This window comes from Rhinatrema bivittatum, chromosome 2, assembly GCF_901001135.1.
Source record: "Rhinatrema bivittatum chromosome 2, aRhiBiv1.1, whole genome shotgun sequence".
In the NCBI taxonomy this organism is placed as follows: Eukaryota; Metazoa; Chordata; class Amphibia; order Gymnophiona; family Rhinatrematidae; genus Rhinatrema; species Rhinatrema bivittatum.
Genome location: NC_042616.1, coordinates 638,629,327 through 638,646,466, shown reverse-complemented (window position 1 = coordinate 638,646,466; position 17,140 = coordinate 638,629,327). Strand labels below are relative to the sequence as shown.

Below are 17,140 nucleotides of genomic sequence, written 5' to 3'. Positions count from 1 at the left end.
ACACCGGTTCCAACCGGTAGGCGGCGGAGGCAGGCTCGCGGACAGCTGAGAGGAAGACACGAAGGGCCCTATGCGACCAAGGGCCAGGAGAAGAGGCTGACCTGGTGGAAGAGGATCTTCGCCCTGGAAGCCGGTACCCCCCCCCCGAGAGGAGCTCGTAAGAGTCCGGCCGCTGGGACTTAGGAGATTCACCCTGGAAGCCGGTGTCCCCCCGGGAGGAGCCCGTAGGAACCCGGCCGCTGGGACTTAGGAGATCTCTACCGACAGAGTCGTTGCTCACCAGGCCAGGGTCAGGTGCCGGAGAATCGCCGTCAGCCAGTCCGAGTCCAGAGCCAGGGGATCGTCGTCAGCCAGTCCGAGTCAAGAGCCAGAGGAGTACCGTAAGCCGAACCGGGTCAAGAGCCAGAAGATCACCGAAGCCAAACAGAAGTCAGGAGCCAGGAAGAACCACAAGCCAAACCGAAGTCGAAAACCAGAAGATCAAGCGACGAGCAGGAACTCAGCAACTGGGAGCAGGACGAACCTGGGAACCTCGTTGCAAGGCCATGTCCTGGTCCAGCTGCAGGGCTTAAGTACCCTGCAGCGTCTGACGTCATCAGGAGGCGTCCCTGAGGTTTCCCCGCGCTGGCCCCTTTAAATTCTAGCCTTAGACGCGCGCGCGTCTAGGGGGCGGGGCCTAGCACCGCGAGGCGCCGGCTGCTCCGGCGAAGCGAAGGGGCAGGAGCTGAAGGCGCTGCAGGCCCGGGCGAGGTGGGGAGACGCCGGGCCTGCGGCGGTAGAGATCCCCGGAGGCCCGGGGAGCGCGGGGCCCGTGCGGACGCGCGACCAGGTGGGTGGCGATTCCGGGGGCGGCCCGGAATCGCAACAATAAGAACATAAGAAAATGCCATACTGGGCCAGACCAAGGGTCCATCAAGCCCAGCATCCTGTTTCCAACAGTGGCCAATCCAGGCCATAAGAACCTGGCAAGTACCCAAAAACTAAGTCTATTCCATGTAACCATTGCTAATGGCAATGGCTATTCTCTAAGTGAACTTAATAGCAGGTAATGGACTTCTCCTCCAAGAACTTATCCAATCCTTTCTTAAACGCAGCTATACTAACTGCACGAACCACATTCTCTGGCAACAAATTCCAGAGTTTAATTGTGCGTTGAGTAAAAAAGAACTTTCTCCGATTAGTTTTAAATGTGCCCCATGCTAACTTCATGGAGTGTCCCCTAGTCTTTCTACTATCCGAAAGAGTAAATAACCGATTCACATCTACCCGTTCTAGACCTCTCATGATTTTAAACACCTCTATCATATCCCCCCTCAGTCGTCTCTTCTCCAAGCTGAAAAGTCCTAACCTCTTTAGTCTTTCCTCATAGGGGAGTTGTTCCATTCCCCTTATCATTTTGGTAGCCCTTCTCTGTACCTTCTCCATCGCAATTATATCTTTTTTGAGATGCGGCGACCAGAATTGTACACAGTATTCAAGGTGCGGTCTCACCATGGAGCGATACAGAGGCATTATGACATTTTCCGTTTTATTCATCATTCCTTTTCTAATAATTCCCAACATTCTGTTTGCTTTTTTGACTGCCGCAGCACACTGAACCGACGATTTCAATGTGTTATCCACTATGACACCTAGATCTCTTTCTTGGGTTGTAGCACCTAATATGGAACCCAACATCGTGTAATTATAGCATGGGTTATTTTTCCCTATATGCATCACCTTGCACTTATCCACATTAAATTTCATCTGCCATTTGGATGCCCAATTTTCCAGTCTCACAAGGTCTTCCTGCAATTCATCACACTCTGCTTGAGATTTAACTACTCTGCATAATTTTGTGTCATCCGCAAATTTGATCACCTCACTCATCGTATTCCTTTCCAGATCATTTATAAATATATTAAAAAGCACTGGTCAAAGTACAGATCTGTTTTTTGCCTGCCTTTCTGGCTACCTATTTAATACAAAACACACAAATTTCTGGTTTTTTTTGCCTGCCTTTCTAATTACCTATTTATTTAATACAAAACACAGACTTCTGTTTTTTGCTTGCCTTTCTGGCTGCCTATTTAATACACAACACACAAAACTCCTGCTTTTTACCTGCCCTCTGATTAGTTATTCAATACAGACACACAAACACACTAAATAATATACCACATTAGTTTTCTTCTCCCCAATACTTTTAAGTTTTAAAAATTTCCCCAAGCGGTACTTACAGATTATTTTCAGCCACCAGCAAGGTGATCCTTTCCTCTCAGTGCTCTGGTAATTCCTGTGCTGCCAGTTTGTCCTTGATCCTTGAGGACAGGCCCTCCAGAAATATACTAAGGAGGAAATCCTCTCTCCAATCAAGAACAGTGGCCAGGGTCCAAAACTCTATGGTGTACTCCACTACAGTCTGGGTACCCTGGCGCAGATGCAGGTCAGAGCCCATGGTGACCAGGTGACCAGCTGACCAGGCTTGTCAAAGACCTTCTTAAAAGCAGAGACGAAGTACTGTAGACTCTTGAGGAAGGGATACGTATGCTCCCCTGTGCTTGTAACACTTCCTGCTGGGGAATTTGTACTTGCAGAGCCCTCTGCAGCTGCTGTTGGCCAGTGACAAGAATTTATTTATTTATTTATTTATTTTTAACTTTTATATACCGACATTCTTGCATTAAATGCAAATCATGCCGGTTTACAGTGAAGCAGAAAAAGCAGGAAAAAATTCCTTAGTCGAATACAATGAAACAGCTTAGTTAACAAAGGAAACATAAAAATAAATTTTTACATATACACAAAGGGTTGCACGAAGGGGTGCACAAAGGGGAGAGCCCCTTTGTCGTGCCCCTTTGGTGCGCGACGCCTGGTGTTGAGGCTGTCTTAACTGTCCGATGTTAGTCATGTCATGGGGGGGCGGGTCTAATGATCGCAGCACTTACATTGCTGCTTCTTTCCAGTTCCAGGTGAAGATCAAGCTGTTTCCTTCACTTCCCCTCCCATGACTGTGGGGTGAGAAGCGCTGCAGGGTGCCCCTTGATGTTATCTGGCTTCCCACACGCAACGCCTGGTGTTGAGGCTGTCTTAACTGTCTGATGTTAGTGACGTCATGATGTTGCTCCATTTTAAATGATTCTTCAGGTGTAGGAGCACAAATAAAACAAATAAAAAAAAACCTGCTGGCCTCTCCAGCCCTTACTTACTTACTGCTTGACCCCCTCTCTAACCAGGAAGGGATAGCCCCCTTGGCCTGCACACAAGCTGGGTTGAAATTGGGAGGGCCCCAGGAAAAGAGAGAGAAAAAAAAACCCTCTACAAACTGTTCCACCTCACAGTCCTCTCTAGAGACTGTTTTTTCTCACTGTGCCCTGCTTAGGGGGATCCCACATAGGGGCGTGGTCAGTGGTGTGGTAACAGGCAGAGAAAAGCACACAGAAACTCTGGCTGTGCTTAAAGTGCTCTTTATTTACAGTGATCTTAAAGACACACAAGTGGCAGCAGACAACAGAACAGCTTCCTTGAACTCAGGCAGTCTCTAAGCTTTAAGTGCAAGCAGTTTACCAGCCTTACAGATAAGTCCTCAGTCAGTACACTGGGACTCCATCAGCTCCCCAGGGCCCGTCTAACCTGTCTATGCCCTCAGGTTTTATGCTCAGGGTTTGGACTCCTCCCTCATTCCAGGATACCTTGGGGAGCTCTGCTCCCCTCCCCTCGCTCCCCATTTTGACTTAATCCTGCACATTTAAGTTCTTTACTTTTGCATTTGCATGTACTTTAGGGTGACCTTCCCCTCCCCTGAACCCCCCAAACTCCCTGAAGAAGGGAGGCTCCCCCTTTTTTCTCCTTCCCCTAACCTCTCCCTTGAATAAATGTTTGGTGACTCTTCCCCCTCCCCCTCCCACCAAAGGGTGGATTGGAGGGCTTCCCCCCCTCCCGGTAGTCAGCCCCCTCCCCCCTTTTTTTGCCTTGGGGAGCCCAAGCTTAAGGAAGACTGGGTAGGATACCTGAGCCCGGTCCTTTAAGGTAGATTGAGAGAGATGCCTAATATCATGACAAGGTCGATATTAGGCTCCAAGAAGGGTAAACTCAGGTCTACCATTAAGAAATATTTTTTTTCACAGAAAAGGTGGCAGATAACCAAGATGGCCAACAGAGAGGCAGCAGTTCCCGGACATCCTGACTGTTTCTGATTACCCCCGGTCAGTATTGCCGAACTTTTGTAAAAATGCCCCACAAAAAAAAAGGTAGGGTGCGGGTATACCCCTCCGAACCCTCCCTACCTTCTGATCAGAGGCTAATCCGGGAATATGCGACTTCAGTGGTGCGGGCTGTGGCTCCCGCGGGTGGAGGGGTTGGAGGAGAACCCTTTTCGCCGGGAGAGATATCTTTGCCCGCCAAACCCGAGACACTTGCAGCAAGCTTCCTCCCCGGAGTCTCCTGGAGCTACTGGGGAGCCCCGAGGAAACTCGGTCGGAGAAGACCAGTCGGAGGGAGCCAAGGGAGTTGGCTCCGGGGCAGCGACGACATCAACCCCCATAAAGCTGAATGGAGCTGCCGGTGAAGGTGGAAGTATGGTGGGGGCAGCTGAGAGGATGGATTCAACTTCTAGAGCTAGTGGGGTGAGTCAGAACGCTCATCGGATTGAAAAACCTGCAATTGTGACTTTAGACTCCTTATGGGAGCTTATGGCTGGAATAGATATCAAGCTGCAGAAGCAATCTCACAAGTTACATGGGGTCTCGGCCAAATTGGATATTGTAGCCCATGATCACCAGCATATATTACAGGAACAAGGATCTGCTATCCAAAGAATTGAATCGGAGGTCAAAGACTTAAAAGAAGTTTCAGCAGCTTTCTTAGGGAAAGGCTTCCTACATTGCGTAAAATGGAGTTTCTTGAAAACTCTATCAGACACTTGAACCTTCGTTTGTTAAATTTCCCGGTGATTAAGGATGAACGGTGCCTAGTAACGATAAAGAAATACCTAGGAGATTTTTTGAAAATCCCCTAGGAAAAAATTCCAGTGATAAAAAAGATATTACATCTGTCTCAGAGGCAAAGCACACCTAGAATCAGTGTTCTGGACAACATGGATAACCTGACGCAGTACTTAGAAGCATCAGAAATAGAGGTCACTGGAAGAGAGACCCTCTTAGTGACTTTCATTTCAGAAGAAGATATAAACTTGATAATGTGTAATTACTATAAGAATTTAAGGGTACCTTTTTGTGGGGACTTGGTAAGGATAATTCCTGACCTTGCCAAGGCTACCCAAGTGAGGCAGAAAGCTTTTCTCCAAATGAAACCCCAAGTTTTATCTTTGGGTGCTAGTTTTATTGTGAAATACCCTTGTAAGTGTGTTATAGGTTGGCGTGGGTCTACTTATATTTTCTTTGATACACCACAGTTGAGAGAATTCCTGAGTTCTAAATATCCAATAACAGTTGAAACATCCAATGAGGGATAATAATTATGAATGTATACCCTTGGTTGACCATTGTTTAATTAGAATTTGCCTATAGATTTAACTCCTCTGTATTTCCTTACACCCCCACAATATTGTCCTCTATAATGTGATAGTGCATAAAAGGAGCTAGAATGAGAAAGTTGCCTGTATTGAAAATGTCAATATATTTTTCTTGCATTTTCTTTATTTCATTGTAAAAGCACTTAAATTTCTCTATGACAAAGAAGTATTTGTTATTATAATTTTGGAAATTCAATAAAGAATAAATTAAAAAAAAAAAGAAAAAGAAAAGGTGGCAGATGCATGGCACAGCCTCCCAGTGTACATAGCTGAGTCTAAAGCAATAACAGAATTCAAGAAGCCTAAGATAATGACAGAGGATCACTGGATGTGAAGAAGCCTGCAAACAAGAAGGCTTTGAATATTGCAGAGAGACTATATGGGCCTTTAGACTTTTATCTGCCATTCTGTTCTGTGCTACTATGAAAGATGTCCATCATCTGGTGTCTGACAGTGATTGGCTTTCTGAACATATAATTCTATGAAAAAAAGATTTCCTTAATGGTAGACCTTTATATACAAACAACAAAACAAGATAGACAGCCATAATTCTATTTGATCAAAATGTTTAGATACCTCTACCTAATATTTTACTTATGGACATGTGTCCCTTTTCCATATTTTATAGGTTAAGGTAATGTAACTTGACAATAAGAATATACATTTTTAAAAAGTAATGTATTTATAATGTTAGATAAAATATATATGTAATGCTGACTAATTGTATGCATTGTATTTTATTGTGCAATATAAAATGGATTAATAAAATGTTCAAAGCAAGCACATACAAAAGATTAAACAAATGAAGACATGATCAGGGAGCGGGCTTCTTTATCAGAATGATGATGATAATAAACAGGAGACTGTCACCTTTAAAGCAACCAGATTAAGACTGCCCAAACCTGCCCTGGTGACTCCCGCCATTTGGGTTTTTAGGATAGCCACAGTGAATATGCATAAGAGATTTGCAAACTTTGAGTCTTCAATGTTTGCAAATGTATCTCATTTATATCCATTACTGTTACTTTATGTAATCCATCTTGAGCCTACCTTTAGGAAAAGGTGGAATATCAAATGTTTATAAATAAATATAAGTAAATGTAATGAGAATTTATCTAGTACTACTACTACTACTTAAAACTTTTATAGTGCTATTTGCCATTTGCAGTGCTGTAGAAAAACATATAAGAGACAGTCCCTGCTCAGTAGAGCTTACAATCTAATCAAGAAAAACATACAGGGCAAAAGAGAATTTGGGAATTCAATTTATTAAGCCAATGGTTTTAAAAAAGTATACATTTGATTGTAATCTGTCTTTTGATAAAGACAAAATATCAAATGGTTATGAATAAATAGCTAGAGTACCTGAATGTAATCTGCTTTGAAGTGCCTGGAAAGCAGAATATACATCAAATAATATATAAATATTACATTATGGATCGTTGACTATGGTGTCACCAGAATGGTGGTTTTGTACTCAGGAGTGGCATCTGCCCAGGGCTTCCTAACCTATGTCAATTTTAAACTTTCTAAACTTGAACTGTAGTAAATTTTGTTGTATTCAGGGGCCCCTGGTCCTGCAGCACCTGCTGAGTCTGTGACAAGACTTCATTGTGGTCTATCACCCAGAAAGTAGAATGTACAAAACAGAAATGGGTGTGTGGCGAGCACTGCATTTTAATTTGGATTGTGATATCATCTGAAGAGATGCCAACCCCTGTCTCTGGAGGAAGGCTTTCAAACTATTCCTAGCATTTGTAACGCCCCCCCATATTGATACATTTAGTACCTGAAGTACAGTTCTAAATGAATAAACACCACGAGTACCCTTCATGATGCATTGGATTAAAGATCAAAAACAGCGAAAAAAAGTGTCCTTCACTGGTGGCTTGATAGCCATGTGAGGTTGAGCCATGTCCTGTGATGCTAGCGGAGCTTGGCATAGAAAGCCTGTTGCAGGGCCCCACCTTTCCCCAAACAGGGTGGGAGGAAGTGCAATACAGATCGCACAGTCCGCCTCCAGGGGTCACTCCCCAACCGCGCGCCCAGAACGAGCTCTTTCCAGGTCCCAGCCTATGGCTGCCGCGGCGCTCTCCTCTGATGTCACGGCGCACGGCGAGGCTATAAATACAGGCGACGACGGCGCGACTCTTCCTCTTTGAGAAAAGCCAGTGGGAGTGCGTGCGTGTGCATCTCCTGACTCACCGCTGTTCGCTCGCGCCGGACTTTACGATCCCCGTTGACGAATACGTCGGTCAGGAAGCTGCTCCTCGGCCATGGTGAGAGCGCGGCCAGCGCAGGAGGAGGGAGTCGTGGAAAGGGAAAGAGAGTGGTAGGGACTTGTGCTGGGAAGCGAGCGGTGGCGGCCCTGCTGGGAGCTTGGCGTCGGGGACGGTGCGTGTGCCCGCCCGGCGGCACGGAGCGTCGCGTGCTGCTGCGTAGCTGACGCCCGCGGCGGCTTGTAGCCCTCGCGCTGAAGGAATCGCTCCCCTTCTCACTCTCCGGCCATCGCGGGGCTGCACAGTGCAAGTTCCGGCAGCGTCCCGGGGTTGTTACTGCCCGTACCCCGCGCACTCCCATGTTGGGCCTTAAACTTTCTGCGCTTTGATTGCGGTGACTTAGGACTTTGCCATTGAAGAACCGATGTGTAATCTTTAACTGCTGTAGTTCAAAACTTAAGTGACTTCTTGTTATCCGTACTCCACGCAGCGTAGATGGAAGAGTAGATTTGGGTCAACGTTTTCCAGACCCGTATAAGTGAAAATAAAAATGGATCTAGGAGGAAACTGGCAAGTGAATATCTCGAGGAATTTAAGCATACAGCTTTGAGGGACAGTACTCAGACGTTATCAAACGTTTTGAAAGAACTTTAAAAGTTTCATTTGATTTACAGTAATTGTTCTTGAGGGTCAAATGTAATCCTGTTTGAAATCTGGCAACACTGGCCGTTGAGTCTTTTCTACCATGTTTCTGTGACTAATCCAAAAGAGAATTCAAACAAGTAGTCATACGCAAAAGTAGAAAACTTCTTACAACCCCAATACGGCAATATTACATCTATTCAAGCTTACCTCAGAGTAGTAGTCGCATATCAATGTTGAGCTGGTGTTCCAAAAGCATCTATACCAGACTTCAATAACTTTTTCAATAACTTGAAAAAATTAATGTAAATTGGTTATTTATGCTCTCAGATAATAAAAGGTCTTGGGGGGGCACTCCATGAAGTTGGCAAGTAACTCATTTAAAACCAAAGATAATTCTTTTTCACTCGGCTCATAGTTAAGGTCTGGAATTAATTGCCAGAGGATGTGGTTACAGTAGTTAGTGCAACTATGTTGAAAAAAGGTTTGGATAAGTTCCTAGAGGAAAAATCCATAAACTGTTATTAATAAGCAATAGTAGCTTGAGATTTATTTAATGTTTGGGTTTTTGCCAGGTATTTGACTTGATTTGGACTTGATGGAACCTTGGTTCTTATGTTCTGTATGCAAGTCCCCAGAGGCAGGCAGATCTCAATGCATGGATGAGATGATAGTGCAAGGAACAGCGATTGGTCTGACCCAGCATGGCATATCTTATGATTATACATTATAGGATTACACATGTATGTCTGCATTACCACAAACAACCAAACAGCATGACTGCAGGGAGTTAAGCTTCCCCTCCCCCACTGTGCATGAGTGTGTTCAGTTACTGCTTTCCTACAGCTATGTACACACCCAATTGTCATACATCAGGCAGCTCCAATTTTGAATTTTCCTCCCCACTGAAGTGCATGGTACAGCTGCTACTTACAACATCAGGAGAGCCACTGGCTGCTGCTATGTAGGTGCGGCTTCTGATTACCTTAGCTGTTCCTTAGACAGGGAAGAGCAGGGGCAAAGAGAATCTTGCAGGCCCTTTTTCTTTTTTTTTTTTTTTTTAAATGGGCTGCCAGATTCCTGAAGATCCAGAAGCTGGGTAGCTATCACTCTGGAGGTTTTGCAGACCCCTAAGGGAGGTTCTGGATTTCAGCTTTCTACCTAAAAGCCGAAATTTGGCATCCCCTCTTTTTCCCCAGGTATCCCTACAGCCGGCTACCCCCCTAGCACTTACTAAAATCCTATCTGATGCGTGAGGTCTGCCACCTTTGCATCACTTAGGCAAGTTACCAGGTGATCCTCACATCAACCAGCCATCCAACTATCTACATTCCTAATAATCAAGTCACCAACTGACAGCCAAGAGAGGTCAGTGCATCACCTGGAGAGTAGGTCCTTACTACAGGATCAATTCCTGCTGTACCAGAATGATGCTCTGATCAGGAGACCTTTCCTCTCCAAGGCAGCACGAGGGTTGCAAGACTGGAGTTGGGACTTGCAACCCTGGAGTTGGAACTTGGCTACAATGTTCCTAAAGGTCTCATCTGCCACTCTAGCCTCCAGAGATCAAGCTTGTTCTCTGAGAGCCAATAGTACAATGTCACTATGGGATTACCAAGTTCAGGCTGTGCAAGGGTCTACTGTAAAGACCAGTTGTTTAATGGCTAAACCAGCAGTTACTACAGGAGGAGACAATACTTTGTCAATACTCAATACTGGAAACGGGATGCTGGGCTTGATGGACCCTTGGTCTGAACCCAGTATGGCATTTTCTTATGTTCTTACCCTGTTTAATTGGTAACTAGCAGAGCAAGCTAGGCTAAGAGGCACAGTCACCTGTAAAAAGGGAGGCAGAGGTGACCCTCCTGTGTGCCTCTTGCCTTGAATTTTACCTTAGCATGATATTCTTGATGCAGCTGCTGTGACTTGGTTAACAGGAGACCCTAGATTTATATTTATTTATTTATTTAAATAATTTATATACCAGAGGTTCCTGTATAGTATACATATCACCCCGGTTTACAAAGAACAGTAACTATCGCTAAAATATAGCGGTTTACATAGAACATAGAACATAAAAAAAGAAGTTTTTACATAGAACAAATCTAAGTAAGCAAGTTTTTACATTGCATAAATTAATTGAAGTAAGCAAATAGTGTATGATATTTAACCGTTAATAAACAAGCAGTTAATAAATCAATGAATAACATGGAAAAATATGAAGTCAATATGAGTAAATGTATGTAGTATGTATGAAGTCAGCATGTGTAAATTTCTGATTGAAAGGAATAAAATAATAGATCTGAATAAATCGTTGTGGGCTTGAAAAGACTTTTCTTCGTGTTCTTGGCTCTAGGGGAAAGCTTGTTTGAACAGCCAAGTCTTAAGTTTCTTTTTAAATGTAGAGTGGCATGTTTCCAAACGAAGGTCTGGAGGGAGCGAGTTCCAAAGTGATGGGCCAGCTGTGGATAATGCACGTTTCCTCAAAATGGATTTCGCCGGTTGTGTGATTAGTCTGTTTTGATAGGCGCTTCTGGTTGGTTTCACGGATGTGTGAAATTGAATTTGAAATGTTAGGTTGAGAGGTGCGATGTTGTGTAAGGCCTTATGTATCATCATTAAAGATTTGAACTGGATCCTGTATTTAATCGGAAGCCAGTGGAGATGGTGGAGAATTGGGGTGATATGATCTCTTTTTTTGGCATTTGATAGAATTCTTGCAGAGGCGTTCAGGACCATCTGAAGTGGTTTGATGGTGCATGCTGGTAGGCCTAGGAGGAGGGAGTTACAGTAATCCAGCTTTGGGAGTATGATGGCTTGTAAGACCATGCGGAAGTCTCTGTAAAGGAGGAGAGGTTTGAGTTTCTTTAATGTTTGAAGTTTAAAGAAACATTCTTTTGTTGTGTTGTTGACGAATTTGTTGAGGCAGAGTTTGCTGTCTAAGATGACTCCCAGGTCTCTAACTTGTTGCGTGGTGGAGAGCCCTGCGGTGTCCGGATGTTGGTTAGTGGTAGAAAGTGGGGAGGGGGTATAGTTTTCCGGTGCTATGATGAGGATTTCAGTTTTGTTTTTGTTTAGAACCAAGTTGATGCTGGTGAGTAGATTGTTGATAGCTAACAGACATTTATTCCAGAATGATATGGCTTTGTGTAGGGAATCTTCTATAGGGATGAGGATTTGAATATCATCCGCGTATAGGTAATGTCTTAGCTTAAGGTTAGTAAGAAGTTGACAGAGTGGGAGCAGATAAATATTGAAAAGGGTCGGGGAGAGGGATGATCCTTGTGGTACCCCCCTTTTGGATTCGATGGTGTGGGACTCTTTGTTATTTATCTTGACCTTGTATGATCTGTTCTCCAAAAACGATTTGAACCAGTTAAAAGCTACTCCTGTAATACCGATGTCTATTAGGCGTTGCAAGAGGCATGCGTGGTTAACAGTATCAAACCTGATGAGAGATCCAGGAGAGCGAGGAGGTAAGGTTGGCCCTTTTCTAGGTTGAAAATGATAGTGTCTGATAATGATGTTAATAATGATTCGGTATTCATAGTCTTACGAAAGCCAAATTGGTTTGAGGTGAGGATATTGTTTTCGTCAAGATATTCTGTAAGTTGTTTGTTAACAACTTTCTCCATAACTTGGCAATCAAAGGGAGGTTTGCTATGGGTCTAAAGTTAGCTGGGTCTGAGGTGGGTAAGTTGGGTTTTTTGAGGAGCGGCTTGAGCATGGCTAACTTGAGTTGGTTCGGGACATGTCCTTGGTTGAAAGAGCAGTTAATGTCTGCTAAAGGTTTGGCTATGGTGTTGGTGATAAGACTCAGTTTGTTGGATGGAATATGGTCTGATGGATAGGAGGATGGTTTTATCTTTATTTATTTTATTTATTTAAGGGTTTTTTATATACCGAGGCACGTTTGCAAAACATCACCTCTGTTCACATTGTAACATAACTTAGCAACAAGCTTTACAATATTATCATTTTTTTTTTTAACAGGGAGAGGGTTAACAATGGTAGGAGAATATGATACGAGAATTATATACATATGTACATATTAGTTCAAATAATTGAATTAAATCAGAGCAATTAGAGTAGATTGCAGGGGAGAGTGGATGTGAGCTCAATTCCAGTGGTGCCTTTCTTTATACAGCAGCTCACTACACCACAAAGAAGATCTCTATTCTGATCTGATCTAACCTCAAATGATTTTGTTACAAGCCTATTAAGAGTTCAGAACTAACCTGAGGTGGAGAATCTTACTAAAAAACAAGACAGCCTGCCTCAGTAATTAATTTCTAGCTGCATGGTAAGGCAGAGAGCCTGGCTGCTCTAAGGAATGCCTCAAACCCTCTCATCTCATGCAAACCACAGTTCTAGCATCTATACAATTTTCAATCCTGCACTGTTACAGTGGCAGTTTACTGAAGGAGTCCAATTTAATAGACCAAATATATTTTTTATTTGTATTCTGCTTTTCAGGCACTTTCAAAGCAGATTACATTCAGGTACTGTAGGTATTTCTGTATCCTCAGAAGGCTCACAATCTAAGTTTGTACCTGAGGCAGTAGAGGGAGAAGTAACTTGCCCAAGATCACAAGGAAGGCAGGCTATGCTTTAACACTGGTCACCTGCCCCCCCCCCCCCCCCCCCCAGATTATTAGTGGCAACTGTGGGTGCCTGCAGGGATAAGAAATAGCCAAATTTGATGGGCTCAACTCTCTAACTTCCAGAGAAGTATGACCCTAGAACCCTTTTGGTTGGAGGCTACAACAAATGTCAGACAGAAGGCTTAGGGCGCTCATTACCAGGGCCAGGTGGCCCAAGGGCGATTGCCAGGAGAGAAGATATACTATTCTATAAAAAAGGCTAAAGACAGCCATTAGGCTAGCTTTGACATGTTTCTTCCTACAGAGAGAAAGCAGTCAGAATCCTCTCAGCCAATACCACAGGAAAGCAGCCTGGCCACCCAAGTGGGTGGAAGAATATCTTCCAGTAGCCCAAATAGCAGGAAAGAAGAACCTGGAAGTGGATTGTCTCAGAAATAGGCTGAACTTTGGAGAATGGACATTATGTCCAAGAACATTTCAGATGGTGAACCTGAGTTCCCCATGCACAGACCTAATGGCAACACGTACAAACTCCAAAGCAGATATGTGACGGAGATGCACTCATGTTTGTGGCCAAGGTTCAACTAGGTTAAAGATAGCATTCCCATAGCCTACATCAGGTTGGAAGAATTAAGGGGTTCTGCTCTGGGGAACAGTCATCCCACAGATTAGATGTTCTGCAAGCTAGCCTGGGCAAACAGCCGGCACACTGTTCTTGAAAATCCAGGTAGCAGATGTAGCATGCTATAAGGCGTTAAAAGCACTTCACTAGCTGTGCATCCAGGCATTAGGGCATTCTTGTTATGGGTACAAGAGATGGCTAGCTCTGATCCCCAAGAGCCACAAACAAGCCTGGTACCTACAAAAAACATGCATGAGACAGATCTGCACACACTGCTTCCATTGCATGCAAATACATCTCCCTATGGACATAAAGAAAACCAAGCCTGTTATGGGCTACATGATCAGTGTGTGATATTTCTGGTTGCCAATTTGGAGGTGGAAACTGGAAATGCCAAGTTTGCAAGTGAAGTGCTAGTGCTGTCAGCTAATGGGACATTGGAGGGGCAGTAGGAAATGCTTCCTCTAGATGCCACTACTCTTGCACCTCTACAATGTATTGCTTATCACCAGCAGGCTGAGGAAATATTTGCTGTCATCTATTCCTGCTTGAACAGTACTATATTTGTAGCACAAGAGGTGGTATTGGAGAGTTGAGCGTGGAAAGGATACAAGGTACCACACTGTGTTGAGGAAAAGTTGGGGCTTTGGAGAGGAAGAAGCAAAGTTGATGGGAGGTAAAGGAACAAAGCTTCAGAAAGGAATGGTGATATGGTGGATAGAGAAAGTAGGAAAAGGGAGGAAAGATGGACAGGAAAGAGGAAGCATAGCTTGCTGGGGCATGAATGCCAGAAATGGCTGAATCGCTGCTGATGTGCCACATGCTAAATAGGTAACCATGTGATTCTCTTCTTGTTGCCTTACTTTGTCACCTAGTTGTATGAAAGGCCCATCATCTACATGGTGATTTATAATGACATGTACCAGAATGTTTGGATTTTCTTCTCCCTCCCTCATTCCAAAGATGAACAAGACTTGACATGTAGAATTTTATTGGCTAGTGTAATTGTGAAATGTGCTTATGGCTTGTCCATTAATTGTACTGTGCATGTTTTTTTCATGTGCTAACCTATTTTGGTGTAATTTTGTTCTTACTATAGTGTGGCTTTTTCATTTGTCTGATTAGCATCTAGCCATGGTGTCAATATGCTGTCCAGGCGTTTTGTATATTCACTAATTCCTAAACCTTTGGGACTTGGATTATTTTAAAAAATCTGTGTAATGCCCTCTGTGTCGATGACTGTCTTGAACCCCCAGACAGGTAAACCTTTCCCATAGCTGCAGATATCAAACTCAGTTCTTCATCCAAATAAATGTTTTTAGTAGCCAACAACAATTTGACACACAGTAGATGAGAAGAGCCCAAGAATAGCTGAACATGTTGAGAATGATACAGGTGTGATATGTTTTCTCTGAAAGCAGACCGTGTAGCCCACTCCTCTGAGATAACTCAACCATATAATCAACATCCCACTGAAGAACTTAAATAGCCTCATCTACTTCACCTTCTTCATAATAAACGCCCAATCTATAACCAAAAAATACGTCCTATTAAACAACCTAATCCAAGAAAAAAAACCTGACTTCATAGAGATAACAGAAACCTGGTTCAAAAAAACTGACCAAGTCCTAATAAATCAAATAGCCGACAACAGCTACGACCTATTCTCTATCTCTCGAAAATCCCGAAGAGGAGGCGGACTACTATTGATAATAAAAAAGAATCTCTAGATGAAGCTGACCCCCAACAACCTACCTAAGAAATACGAAATCGCTCTCTTTGACTCTGAACAACTACAAATATGCCTGGTCCACTGCCCTCCAAACCTCCTTGAAAATGAAATATCACCACTCCTCGAATTCCTAATAACTAACATCAGCACAAAAAAACAAACTATAATACTTGGTGATTTCAACCTCCACACAGACATCAACCCCCAAAACACAAAGCTGCCAAACACTTTTAGACATGCTCTCCAGCTTTAACCTGGATCAACATGTAAACACCCCCACACACAAAGCCGGCCATACCTTAGACCTGATTTTCACCAATCACCACTTCACCACTATATCCATTTCAGCTAGCCCAGTCCCCTGGTCGGACCACTTCCTTATACATTGCAAATCCCACTTACAGCCCAGAAACATGACGTGCACATGCGAATCTAACTCATTCAAATACCGCCCTCCCTTCTACAGAAAGAGCTAGGAAAACTGGCAAACCTAGACCTATCCAACATCAACAGTGCGATTCAATCTTGGTACCAACTCACAGAACAAACTGCTAACAAGATAAACCCCGAAAAAACAAGACAAAGGAAAGCAACTAACAGCAAAAACAACCCATGGTATAACTCTAATCTAAGATCAATGAAAACAATCCTCAGAAAAATGGAAAAAGAATGGAAAAAATCTAATTGCCCAAAGACCTACAAAGATACCGCACTCAACTGGCCACCTACAAAAACATGATTATGACCACAAAACGCAACTACTACAGCAAAAGGATAAAAAAAACTCATCCAATAACTCTAACACTCTGTTCAACATCGTCAAAAACCTCAGACAAAAAAAGTAATGCCCCAGCTACCCATGCAATCAACCTATCCCAAGACCTTGCCACATTCTTTAAAGACAAAATCAACAGAATATCTAACACATTCAACAACCCCACTTCCGCAGAGAATCCTTACAATACAATGAACATACCACCATGGTCACAATTCAACCTGATTTCAGTCATGGCAGCCGAAAAAATGCTGAAAAAAATCAATCCTGCTCGTCATGACCTGGACACCATCCCGACACGCAACCTGAAAGATATGGCTCAGATCATCGCCCCAACCTTAGCCGCCATTGTCAACAAATCACTCGAAGAAGGCGAGCTACCTACCATTCTGAAAACCGCAACCATAACTCCAATTTTAAAAAAAGAAGAACCTAGACCCCAAAGACCTGAATAACTACCGTCCGATCTCAAACCTCCCTCTACTTGCCAAATTGACCGAGAAGGCAGCTCTGTCTCAACTAAACGAACACCTTGAAAACCACAAAATACTACACGATGCACAACATGGATTCAGGAAAAAACGCAGCACAGAAACACTACTCGTCAACCTCTCGAACGAAATCCTAAGAGGACTCTACAACAAGATAAACCATCTTCTAATTCTTCTCGACCTATCTGCGGCTTTTGACACCGTTGACCACAAAAGCCTACTATCAAGGCTCGCCAACATCGGCCTCTCAGGCAGTACACTTAACTGGTTCTCCTCTTACCTTCAGAACAAGGTCTCGCTGAACAACTCATCAAACCCCTTTCCACTCGAAACCGGAGTACCTCAAGGGTCCGCACTATCTGCAACCCTCTTCAACATATATCTCCTTCCACTATGCCACCTCATCTCCAGTCTCGGAATAACATACTATATGTATGCTGATGACATTCAGTTCATAATCCCAATCTCCAACACACTTGAAGAGGCACTCTCCATAGCAGCAAACCACCTAACCGCAATACGAGAAATGCTAAACAAACTAAA

The 17,140-nt window shown here is 43.6% G+C and overlaps 1 protein-coding gene across 1 annotated transcript in view; it reads left to right on the top strand.

Moving 5' to 3' along the window:
* The first annotated feature begins 7,634 nt into the window (after window positions 1-7,634).
* Window positions 7,635-17,140, top strand: part of RPS20 (ribosomal protein S20) — a 33,863-nt gene continuing 24,357 nt past the window's right edge. Inside the window, exon 1 of the mRNA XM_029591307.1 lies at window positions 7,635-7,791. Coding sequence (XP_029447167.1) covers window positions 7,789-7,791 — 3 coding nt within the window. The 5' untranslated portion in view covers window positions 7,635-7,788. The remainder of the gene's footprint in view (window positions 7,792-17,140) is intronic.